Below are 13,557 nucleotides of genomic sequence, written 5' to 3'. Positions count from 1 at the left end.
GTACTTTTCAATACACCCATCATAAGGCAGATAAATAAGAAAGGTAAACACTCTAAATGTTCTCAAGAGGTGTTCTTGGCTACAAACCCACATGTTGTGCTGCTGTAAGAGCAGTGAGAAACATATAGTGGAACCTCTGGTTACTAACGCTTCCGAACACGAACAAATCGGTTCACGACCAGAGTTTTGGAACGAATTATGGTCGTAACCAGAGGTTCCACTGTACATTATCTTTATTAAATCGTATATATAATTTGTTGCACCTACATTAATATTAACCTAAAGGAAAATATCTTCGACCCTTGGAGCTGGTGCAAAGGAATGCTATTTTTTATTGTTTTTTTTTTTTTGGCTTTCCTGAAACGAATAACTTCCATAATATTAGAAAGGAGCTTGATGTTCCAGTGTTATTGGTAGAATAACTAAACTTATCTGTTATTGACATTAAAATGCTGAGAAACACACTGAATAATCACTACAAATCGTATTATTAAATCTCTTTCTCTGCATAAAACCTATTATTATACCTAACAAGAATACTTCACACTTCCATGAAAGACGTTCTTCAGATGTTACATTCCATCAATCTTCTATTGATAAGGAACTTCTTCTCAGTAAGTCGGTCTTTTCTTGGAGTTGTTATCTTTTTCCTACCACTTTTACCAGCTCGTTTTGGGGCGAGTCTGTGGTTATTGCCTCCATTGTTAATAATTAATGCCACCCTATAAACAACACTCCTTGATACTTTCACCTTTTCAACGATTTGCTTATATCACTTGTTATTCCCTCGTGAAGGCCATTAATATATATTATGAACAACAATGGGTCTAAAACTGATCCTTGTGGAACGCCACTTGTGAGTGATATCCTATTCAGATTTAACCCGATTTCCGAAGACTCTTTTGCTTTCTGTTGGTGAATCATGACTCGATCCATTACATGACTTTTAACCTCAGTACCATGAACTGCCACCTTTTTTTATTATTGTCTTTTGTGTGATACTCTCTCAAAAGCTTTACTAAAATCCAAATAAATAGTAACGTATTTTTATTAAGATGACTTCTTATAATATCAACTATCATTGAGATAAATGGCATAAAATACCGACACGATAGAAAAATAAACATAAATGCATTATAATACGATTGTTTATTGACTACGTTTCGCCCACACAGTGGACTTTAAGATGTCTAAACAAAAAAAACAACACAGTCTTGGTCTTGCAGCTGTCACACTTCCAGCATGACAAAACATTTTCCCTCTAAGATGAGTGACGATTGTCCTGAGTGATTCACACTATTTCTCTCTGTTAATTTGATTGACCCAACTGTACGACTGTGTGATCTGCTTTCCTCCACATAAGATTTAAAGTACTGGTCTCCATGTAGCCTTTTTACCATACTTGTTGGCATGTTTGGCGTTTCAAAAACATTATGGGTCTCAAAACTTGCCTATTCATGCCACTCGGAACTGCTTCACAACTAAACATATACAATTCTTGAAGACAAAGATGAATAACATCCTGCCATGGCCGGGAGTCATGCCTTAACAACAAGCCAGAGAAGTGGACATGGGAGCAATTTTAAAACAAGCTTCAAGGATAGTTGAAACTTATACGCCATGATGACAGCTCTCAGAACACATCCGGAAAGAAGTATATATATACACAGCCAGCGAGTGTCTCTGCTCATTCCCGTCCTCTAACCTTCAGACTTGACACAGGTGAGCTCTGGGTTCTACACAACTTTAAGCTACACTAATTTTTAATATAACTCACATACAGACGTACTCCGTTACAACAAGTGAACATTGCATATGGTTCCCATTTCTAGAGTATTACTGAATTATATCTGGGGAAAGCACCAGACTCGAAGGAGTCATACAGCACCTGCGAATGGGAAATAATTAGGATTAAGCCAAGAAAGTGAGAGCAGCTCCAATTTCTTGGGTCCAGAACCCTTCAAGAACTGAGGGTTCCATTATATTATCATCCTGTCTTTCCTTCCATTAGCGTGCTAGGTGATCCATCATGAAGCTGTTGACTTATCTCATCCTGACGGCGACGCTGCTGGTGCTGCTAGTCGGTGCTGCCCCACCCCCGGACAACAACCCATTTGATATCTGTTTGAATGAGACATTGAAACAAACTCTAAGTAAGTTACCGACACTAATACATCTGTAGCAACTCTTCAACTTACGAAGGTTCAAAATTAAGCAAGTTTATATTTAGGTACTACAAATTTAACATACATTTTTTTTTACAATATTTCGAACATGTAAAATAATACATTAGGTAGAATTAACATAGGATACCAAATTAAAGTCAGACAATGGCTTCCCAACCTTCTGATTTGTGAGTCAAAATAAGAAGAGCAACTTTTAGGCAATTTTGGAAATTGTGTAATTGTGCTGGAGTGTAGAGTACAGAAGGTGCCATGATAGTGTACTTATTTATGTAAAGTTATGGAACAGATTAGCTGAACTTGATGGCGAATTTATTGAGTGTTGCTGGCTAGTGTGTAGTACACGGGTAAGAAATGTTACAGTGAAGCTAACTGGCGTCAGCCAAATGTTTAACTATATCATGTGCAAAGGTCAGCAGTGTTCTCTCATTTTCATGATAGATTCTCCGGTTGTGATCCATGAGAGCTTCTCTTAGTTGTGATCATTGAGAACTTCTCTTAGTTGTGATCCTTCAGAGCTTCTCTTTGTTGTGATCCTTCAGAGCTTCTCTTTGTTGTGATCCTTCAGAGCTTCTCTTAGTTGTGATCCTTGAGAGCTTTCCTCCCTCTAGCTCAAACCTTTAATTCTCTCACTGAAGCCTAAACAAAAATTTCTCTCATTCTTGTGTCCAGTTCTTTAACTTCCTCACAGTGATCTCACAGTTCTCAGTATCACCAATTCTCTTCCTCAGGAAATAAACTGTGCGCCAGCGTGGGGATATCAGAGAAAGAGTGCGAGAGCAAGAAAGAGGAAATAGAGCAGTGCAAGAGAAACTTATACGATGACAACGAAGTTACGAAGAATATTATCGAAGCCTCAGCAGAATGCATGACGTCTATCGCCAGCATCAACATTACTCCTGCAGACCAAGGTGCGCATAATATTTCACTATTCTTCCCCCTCATTAAGCGGAATAAAGCAGAAAAAAATCACTATTCCTGTTATTAGTCGTAACAAAGCCCGAAATTTTCAATATCATTCGTGTTATTAGGAATATTTCATTATCGTTGGTGTCATTAGTCGTAACAAAGTCCGAAATTTTCACTGTCATTCGTGTTATTAGGAATATTTCATTATCGTTGGTGTCATTAGTCTTAACAAAACAGGAAAATTTCACTGTCATTCGTGTCATTAGAGAAATTTCACTATTCTTCATGTCATTAGTCGTAATAAAGTAGAAAAGTTTCACCATCACTTATGTCGTTAGACATCAGCAAGTAATAAAGTTTCATTATCTCTTGTACGATAAGTTTTATTAGTAAATACTTTACGAATATTGAATCGTAGTGAGTGTCGAGTAGCTCAAATTAAAAATATATAACATATGAAGCAGTGACTCACGAAATCGTAATGGCACGACTGCAAACAAACACCACCCGTGGTATGGTTTGATATGAGGCAGTGTAAGCCTTTTATTACACGACGTTTCGCCCAAAATAGACCTTTTTCACAATAGTTCACCCTAAATAGCAGTACTTTACACAACATTTAGTCCTAAAGAATGCTCTTTAAGACAACATTTCGCCCTAACTTGTGCTTTATTAAACAAGATTTCGTCGTAAAGAGGGTTTCATTAAGTCTAAATTTCATAAAATATATATAGGGCGAAACGGCGTCTAACAAAAATTCTCGCCCTGATACCTGAGCTTTACGAAATGAAATATCATTTTTTATAATAATCTCAATAACTTCTTTTCTGGCAGCTGACCTCAAGACGTATATGGCATTTCTGAACCAAATTATTCCTGCCAATAAAGACACCGTGTGTAGCAAGATAGAAGCTGTGACGGACTGCTTCAAGACCAAGTCGAATATGGTGAGTCTATTGTGTATACTGTAGTCTGCTGTAGTCTACTATAGTTCATTAGCTGCTACAGGAGCAGAGGTATGCTCGTGGAGCCTCGGCTTCAATAAATTATTCATCAATTTTCTTGTTTAATTTTTAATGTGTGAAGCTTTTGCTAGTGGTCTACCACTGTGGTCTACCACTGTGGTCTACCACTGTGTGTGTGTGTGTGTGTGTGTGTGTGTGTGTGTGTGTGTGTGTGTGTGTGTGTGTGTGTGTGTGTGTGTGTGTGTGTGTGTGTGTGTGTGTGTGTGTGTGTGTGTGTGTGTGTGTGTGTGAAGACAACGCTGTGGCATCACTACCCAGCCATACATAAAGCAAATTTTCACAACTCGCGGCTTCCTGGGATTAAAAGCCGAGAAAGCAGCAGAAATTCAAGGTCAAGTATATGACTTTGTTTACATGTTTTTCCGAGAATTAGTAGACAGAATAATGGGCAAAGAATATTAGAGAATGAAAGAGTGATTTATATTCTAGGTTTTATAATGAGTGTTATCTGCCTCCTTTGTGCCTCGTATCATAAGCCTTTACTTTGTGGATTATAGAGGATTCAATATCTTTCCCACGACTTCTATAACAGGACACAGAATACGTGACAATATTCTCCTTTTATTTTCAGTACCAGCTTGTCAAGGACTGCCTCGACCAGAATGAATAACCCAACTGAAGTGTCAGAACACCCGAAGAGCGCTGTCTGCAACTCGCTGAGAGCACTTGCAACGCGGTGAGAACACTTGCGACTCCCAGAGAAAAACTGCAACTCCCTGAGAACACTTGCAAGGATTCCCTCATGCCCTTTCTCCATTACCTGTTTTTCTTTGCTATTTCTGCTAAAATCTGCCTGAGGAGAACTTGAAGACATTCTCTTAGACTTTCACGTTGTGTCTATCACACTGGTGACACCCTCTTAGAAACATTATGTCTGTCACTCAGGTGACACCCTGACACCCTCTTAGACACATTGTGTCTATCACTCTGGTGACACCCTCTTAGACACAGTGCGTCTGTCACTCAGGTGACAACCTCTCAGACACATTGTGTCTATCATTCTGGTGACACCCTCTTAGACACAATGTGTCTGTCACTCAGGTGACACCCTCTTAGACACAATGCGCCTATCACTCTGGTGACACCCTCTTAGACACAATGCTCCTATCACTCTGGTGACGGACACAGATTCAGGTGTCTTCTACACCCACAGTTGTTTATTAAAAAAAAAATATGCACACTTATATATTACGTTTCTTTTCCTGCACATTAAATGATTTAGCAAAGTTGTGTTGATTTTCCCATCTTCAATTTTATTGTATAATTTTAATGACTAATTGTGTAGATAAACAATGACTGAGATTTATTAATTAACCTGGGCACCAGTAACCTGTCACGTGATCAATATATATTTTATTTTATTGAGTAAAACTGGACACATCGGCAGTGTGCCGCTACCATATTCTATATGATAGTTATACTGTATTGGTCACATACAGTATTGGTCACATGCAGTATTGGTCACATGCAGTATTGGTCACATGCAGTATTGGTCACATGCAGTATTGGTCACATGCAGTATTGGTCACATGCAGTATTGGTCACATGCAGTATTGGTCACATGCAGTATTAGTCACATGCAGTATTGGTCACATGCAGTATTGGTCACATGCAGTATTGGTCACATGCAGTATTGGTCACATACAGTATTGGTCACATGCAGTATTGGTCACATGCAGTATTGGTCACATGCAGTATTAGTCACATGCAGTATTGGTCACATGCAGTATTGGTCACATGCAGTATTGGTCACATGCAGTATTGGTCACATGCGGTATTGGTCACGTGCAGTATTGGTCACATGCAGTATTGGTCACATGCAGTATTGGTCACATGCAGTATTGGTCACATGCAGTATTGGTCACATGCGGTATTGGTCACGTGCAGTATTGGTCACATGCAGTATTGGTCACATGCAGTATTGGTCACATACAGTATTGGTCACATGCAGTATTGGTCACATGCAGTATTGGTCACATGCAGTATTGGTCACATGCAGTATTGGTCACAATCTGCTGTCAACTTTATTTCCACTTTCTTTAATATGAATAAACAAAAATTTTGATGAGATTAACAAATTTTTAACAGACAGGAGGAAACCTTTAACAGATTAACAGAAACGTTTAATAGAAAAACAGAAACTTTAAACGGTTAAACAAATAACAAAACTGTCAGCAATATAACCCTCTTAAGGCCTATTTTTTAGATCGATAGTGTATTTATATATTTTTGGATGAGTGGCCCATATACTAGCATTTTCAAAGGGAAAATTTATATTTGTCTTAAACACAAATCGCTGAACATTACAATAATAACGTTCTATCATCACCACAAAAATGTGTAGAGGAGAAAAATACAAAATAAATGGAAACAAATCAAGGACAGTTGAGAGATGGATGTGATGATGACACATCTCAAAAACGCCACATCCGGATGGTGGCATATATACATATACAGGTCTTAGGTTCACTACTGACACATTCTGCAACATCTAAGGTCCGTATAGGTGAGTTCTGGTTCCTGAACAGTATCCACTGTTACTAGAAGTAGAGAAGCCCTTAATACCTGCAGTCTACCTGGAGGTTATTTCTGGGGTCTAGGCCCCGCGGCCCGGTCGACGACTAGGCCTTCCGGTGGATCAGGGCCTGATCAACGAGACTGTTACTGTTGGCCGCACGTAGTCCAACGTACGAACCACAGCCCAGCTGATACGGCACCGAATTTAGGTTTGCTGTGCATCAAGTTTCCTGAATAAAGATTCCCATATGCTGCATAAGTGTCTCAATCTTCAACTTGTCGGTTTTTCAAACCATTCATCACGAGACTGTTACTATGTTATACTTGTTGACAAAGTCTTCCATCCGGTATATATTTCCTAAGAATTCTCCTACAAATGCACTCTTATGAGATTCGCATTAAACTTCAGTGTTTAGAAATGTTCTTCTCGCTTAAAAATCTATTCTCTGTCGGTGAGTTCTCCATCATGTGTGGCACCTCGCTGGGTCGTGTAGCTGTGTGTAAGAGAGAATTAATCTTATATTATCGGGAAAACACTGAACTCGAAATATTTCACCTCAAATCCGCACTTTGGATCGGAACCTTAAGACATTCGATCCGTCTTGAATCATGCTCGAGACACGCATTATGTAAAGTATTTTGAAAAAGCTGGAATATGACATTGGTATATCTGTGTCACATATTAGATATATTGTAAAATAGTTAAATGCTGAACAGAAATGTCAGCGGAATTGATGACCAGAGCTTTGGTAAGATGGGTAAGGAAGAAGGATGGGTAAGGATGGAAATATTGGAAAAGGGTGGGAGGGGGGGGAGAGGTAGGATATAAAAGGTAAGTGGCCCATCCACTTTGGTGCAATTTAAAAAGTGTATGTGAATTGATAATATATTCTTTAAGGGGTATAATACTAACCCATCAGAGTCACATAGATATAATAGGTATATAACTACATGACTCTGAATTGGTAGTAGTTATACAAGTTGCAATTGCCTTTTTTTTTTTTTTTTTTTTTTTTTTTTTCGCGATTGCACAACGGATATTTATACGACAAGAAAGGCAGTAATTTTCTGGCCAGTTTATAAGTTCGTGACAATATCTTCTTATTGGTGGTGTCCAACAGTAGTCAATAGCATAATTTTACATTAGAAAGTTCTTTAAGATGTCTCCCTAATTGGGGGCGATGATTTTCAGTATACTTAGAAGGGTTCTGGTGGTATCCAATCTTCTTCATCAGGTAAGTTGCTCAAAATCATGGGTCGAGGGTAATCATCTTTATGAATAAAACGACGAACCCTCTGTGGGAGAGTCATTCTTTGAGTCCTGTGAGGCGGAGTATTGATGGTGTAATCGGTGGTATTTATCACTTGTATAGGATGTTCTCTATCTGGCATGTATAGTTCTTGCATTGTATAAAGTTGTTTCTTTTTTAGGGTGTCAAGGCGTACATTTATGGCAGTAATATCTTGTTGTGTGTGTAAATCTGCCATTTTAACTCTGTCTCTCCTCCTGGTATCGGTAATAAAGCGAAGAGCTCTATTCTGGACCCTTTGTAACCGTAGCATGTTGGTCTTTGTTGTTAATGACATTGGGACATAAGGGTATTCGAGTATAGGTCTTATTATCATTTTATACAGATGTTTTTTGACATGTTGAGGGGCTTGATTGAATCGAAAGAGTCTGCTAAGACCGACTTTGGCTGTGTTGATCTTTTTAGTTACATGAGATGTTGAGTGGAGCAGCCTGTCTATTTCATATCCCAAGATCTTGTTAGGGTTTCTAATGGCTACAGGTGTACCTCTGATGGAGATACCCCCTTTATCTTCGATGGTTGATGCAAAACATCCTATCGTGCTAACAAGGACCTTGTCAGGATTAGTCGTAATTCTCCATTTCTTCTCCCAATTAGATGTTCGACGAAGTTCAATATTCATTTTTTCTATGACTCTTTCATACTTGTATTTTCCTGTTACTGGAGTTGATGAGACGACATGAATAACATCATCTGCAAACTGTGTCACAATTGTGTCATTAAACTCTGGTTGAGGAAGGTCATTCACATAAATGTTAAACAGAAGTGGACTAAGACAAGAACCTTGTGGGACACCAGCGGTCGGTATAAAAGGTTCTGTCGACTTGCCATGAAAGGTGGGAATGATTTTTCTTTGAGTTAAGAAATTATAAATTACTCTGAGAAAAGTCCAGTTATGGTCTGGTAGGTCAATGAGTTTGTATATAAGGCCATCATGCCATAAGCTATCAAAAGCTTTATGAACATCTCTGGTGGCAATTAAGGCAAGATTGCCCTGCTGTTTTAGACTTGCTACAGTATCGAAAATAACATTTATTGCATGATTGGTACCTCTATGTGTTCTAAAGCCAAATTGTTTTTCAGTAAACAAGTGATTAAACTCCATATAGTAATTCAATCGGTTGGAAATGACTTCCTCAAGAACTTTTCCAGTGACTTCAAGTAAAGATATAGGTCTATAGTTCCCAGGTTGGTGGATGTCTTTATTGGGCTTAGCAAGAAAGATCATCCTAGCAGTCTTAAAAACAACTGGAAAATGTCCTGAGGCCAAGATGGCATTAAAGATATTTACCAAGGACTGTTTGCAATTTCTAGGTAGGTACTTTATTTGTTTCATTGTTATTCCAGAGAGGCCAGGGGCTCTATTTCTCATTCTTCCAATAACCTGACTTATCTCTAGTAATGTAATAGGTCTAGTAAGCGGGTGGGTATCTTCAAGAGTTGAAGTATCGATGGTAGGTAGTGGTTGTAGATCATCCAAGTTCTCATCTCTCCATTCATTTACTAACTGATAATGATTATTATTAAATTGACGACTGTTATTGTGAGAGAGAATTTTCTCCCATACATCACCCATCAAATTAGCCTGGTCCTGTGGATCGTCAAGTTTAATTTCAACATCTTCATCATCCTCATCAGTGAAGGTATGAACTAGGTAGTTAGGAGCCTTGTGCTTTGCCCCTAAAAGTTGTCGGATCTTACTCCAAAATTTTGCTGGTTCACGTTTATATTGATTAGCTTGAAGAACTAGAAATTTCCATATGTCTCGTTTGTGTTGACTAATCATGTTAATTAATTCTTGCCTTAATCGGTGCAGTGTAGCTGCTGGTGGTTGTCGCGTTTGAAGATGCCTTCGACATTCTGCTTGATAATTTCTTAAAGTGTCTCTAATTTCTCTAGTAGGTTTATATTGTTGGTATATCTTTGTGGAAGCTAATTGGCAAGTTGCATTGGTAGCTTCAATTATTCGATTGTGCAGGGACCTGATTGCATCATCAATTGCACTGGAAGGTAGATTTTCCAAAGACACAATTTCATCTTCACCCAGATATGCCCTGAAGGGGTCAAATCCTAGGGTGTTAAGATTGGGTTTAGGAGTTACAGGTATTCTAAATGGAGAAGTTTGTAGTTGTATTATAACAGGGATATGGTCAGATCCTACATTTCCACCAGGAGATATACGACAGTGAAAGATGTCACAGTCTCTGTTTGTCAGTACTATATCTGGTGTCCCTGGATGAGGTCCAATGTACGATTTAAAGAATGGGCCTTGAAATGACAAGTTTCTAGCTGTCATGATATTAAAGAGTTGTTTTCCTTTTAAGTCACCCAGTGGAATACCAGCTCCACAGTTGAAGAGGGCAGGGTGATGAGCATTAAAATCTCCAGCTAGAATTGTTGGAATATTTCTGCTTAATATCCTATGTAGAGGAATTGACTCTATATATGGCTGTCTCGGGGGAAAATATCCAGTTCCTATCACTAGTTGTCCATGCGACGTTGTTAGTTCTATTGCAAGAATGTTATCTTCATCCACATGAATATTTTTAAATGTATATCCTAATTTAACCAAGATGGCTACACCACTAAAGGGTCCTCTCGATTTCTCCACAGTACAGTATCCACGTAATTTAATATGTTGATCAACTCTTGCAGCTGTCTCGTTCAAAAGTATAACATCGGGATTGTAGTTATGTAGTTCAACCTCAAGAAGGTAACGGTTATTAAAGAAATGTTGAACATTAAGTTGGAAAATTGTAATCCCCATTATTGCTTTTTCTTCGCTCGTACACTGCGTTCTGAACGCCTGCAAGTAATGTCATGTGTTGTATCTACACTATCCCTGCTGGACTCGTCAAGGGGAGGAGGGAACTTTTGCGTGGATGCTTGTGTATTAAAAATGCCATCATCTTCACTAGAGGCAGTAATATTAACAGACTCATTAGAATCGTTAGAGTCGTTAGAGTCATCATCATAAAACTGAGGTATGCTATTCTCAGTTTCAGGAAGCAGAGGCTCGTGAGAGTTAATGGGAGACTGTGGAGGCTCCAAGGGAATATTAGATAGGCAAGGTGAGTTACCTTGGGAAAGTTCCTGTTCAACAGGATCAGCTACAATAGCGGGAGAGTAGGCACCACTTTCTGGGGCATTGTTATGTTCAGGTGTTGACTTATCGGGTTGAGAGGAGTTGACAACCTGGGTTTGCGAGGAGGGCGATCCCTGGGCCAGGGATGACTTAGGCTTATTTTTAGATGTAGAGTATGGTACATACTTCTTGTTATGAGAAGGCTGGGTCATAATAGCCTTCACATTTTCAGGGATAATGATGGGAGTGATCCCATTAGCCAATAACAGATCATTTAAAACCTGAGAGCAGAGTTGAATGTCACCACCTGCTGTGTCTTTGGCCACCAAGTACATTAGTTGTGCTCTCGTTATATCCCCGTCTGTGGATACCTGAGACATATGAGATGCGACTGAACCTTGTTGTTGTGTCTGTTGTAAGTGAGGGTTAGATTGGGGCGCTCCAAGAGGGGCAGAATTCCAAACATTGGAACCAGTGGTAGAGACCTGAGGAGTCCCACTTGATCCAGGCAGAGCTGGGAAGGAAGTTTGGGACATGGTTGGCGGTGCCTGGGGAGTGGTCTTCTTAGAAGTGGATAGTTTCTTGGCGTCAAGAATTTTCTGCATTTCCTTTTTTCTTTCAGGACAAATAGCAGAAACAGCATGATGTTTTCCATTACAGAGGACACATTTAGGTGTATTTTTATTGGTACAATCACGATACGAATGTTGGCCAGAGCAAATGCTACAAATTTGCCCTTGTGTACTGCATTTGTTGTTGTTATGACCAAAGGCATAACACTTGAAACATTGTGTTACACTGACAAAGCGTTCCAGAGAAATTTGGTCATATGTACATCTGGTGCTAAAACATTTGAAGCCATTTTGACACACAAGTTTGGCCTCCTCAGGTGTCTCGAGTATTAATTTTAAAGTTACCTTATTGTTGTTGGGATTCGAGAATTTATGTGCTTCTACAGCCCTAAGGTCAGAATTCTCGGTATTAATGTTATCAACAATTTCATTAACAGTGCTGTGTTTCATAAAACTGTTGATTCTGGCCACAAACACAGTCCTCTGAGCTTGATAGCTGTCAGGTGCAACTGGGGTAACACCAAAAGTCTTCAGTTTATCCAAGACATCATGCTTTAGTAGTTGAAGTAACTCTTCTTCCGAAGAGAGGAGAAGTACTGCTCCAGCGTGGGTTTGAAAAACATCCACTGGAGCAACAGTTGAGTTAGAGCAAATACATTTGAGAATGTCTTTCATGGACATTTGATTTCCATCAATGCGTAATCTTACACGAATCCTCGCCATGATGCCTGGGAAGGTGCATCTGGCAGAGGAGTTGCTTAACAAAAAGGTATCTTTCCTTAATGTTAGCCTAACATCCTATTTCAGCTGACTTATGAAGGTCAGCCCCTAAGATAGCCTACCCTCGAGTAGTGAGGGGAAAGGGCCCAAGGCAAAGATCGGCTGGATTTTAAAAAACCACACGGGCTACCAGATGGTCAAAATGCCTTGTGTTAACTCGCCAAAGCGAAGTTGCCGAAAAAGAAGAAGATAGGACAGTCAGAAGGATAGCAATGTATGTAGTGTGTTAAGTGTGTGGGCCAGTGTTGTTCTATGGGTGAGGGGAGGATGGGGAAGGATGGGGGGATGGGGATGAGAGGGGTGAACAAGCAAGCAAGTCACCGCCTTACCCTCTTGATGGGATGGGGCTCGAAGTGACTGCAAGCAAGTCTCCTCTCAGCTCTGGTGAAGAACTACTCAGGATAACCCAAGTAAATTCTCGAGCAACAGTGTTCAGAGTTGCTCAGCTGAAGAGCAGGAACGACGACGTCTTCTCTCCACGGTGGCTGGGCTGCAACTCTATTTTCTTCGAATTTTTCTATTTTCATATATATATATATATATATATATATATATATATATATATATATATATATATATATATATATATATATATATATATATATATATATATATATATATATATATATATATATATATATATATATATATATATATATATATATATATATATATATATATATATATATATATATATATATAGCATCCAAGGAAGCTATATAAGGGGTCTGGCCAACACCTCACTATCAGATCCCACAACGGTTAAACACCTGACGCGCGCCGGCCCAACTGGACAGGTCCTTTGCACAACTCACCAACAAACTATGCTACCCAAGAAAATTTAAAAATTATATTTGTCCAGTGTATTATTAAATTCTTCCCAAATTCTCTTAATTATAAATGGATCTAATTTATATAAACCAAAGGAAATATTCATATTATTGTCAAAACTGATTTTTATGAAACAAGATTCAATTATATTCCTGTCGACCATGGACTTGCTTGATACTACTTTCTCAACTTTTTGAAAATCAATTGGATGGTTAAAATCTCTTACATGAATAAATAGAGCATTGGAATCTTGTCCAGTTCTAATGCTATATTTATGTTGTTTTAATCTTAGTTCGAGATTTTTACCAGTTTGACCGTAATAAACTTTATCGCAAATTTTACAAG

The 13,557-nt window shown here is 38.8% G+C and overlaps 1 protein-coding gene across 1 annotated transcript; it reads left to right on the top strand.

Annotated features, from left to right (window-relative positions):
- The first annotated feature begins 1,616 nt into the window (after positions 1–1,616).
- Positions 1,617–5,237, top strand: LOC128700263 (uncharacterized). The gene is made up of 5 exons (XM_053793322.2): positions 1,617–1,722; positions 2,012–2,153; positions 2,915–3,094; positions 3,927–4,039; positions 4,689–5,237. Exons 2-5 carry the CDS (start codon positions 2,030–2,032, stop codon positions 4,725–4,727), a joined length of 456 nt encoding a protein of 151 aa, XP_053649297.2. The 5' UTR covers positions 1,617–1,722; positions 2,012–2,029; the 3' UTR covers positions 4,728–5,237.
- The last annotated feature ends 8,320 nt before the right edge of the window (positions 5,238–13,557 follow it).

The sequence above is a fragment of the Cherax quadricarinatus genome, chromosome 71, assembly GCF_038502225.1.
Source record: "Cherax quadricarinatus isolate ZL_2023a chromosome 71, ASM3850222v1, whole genome shotgun sequence".
In the NCBI taxonomy this organism is placed as follows: domain Eukaryota; kingdom Metazoa; phylum Arthropoda; class Malacostraca; order Decapoda; family Parastacidae; genus Cherax; species Cherax quadricarinatus.
Note: the sequence above shows the minus strand (reverse complement) of the source record. Positions and strands in the feature narration are given on the sequence as shown.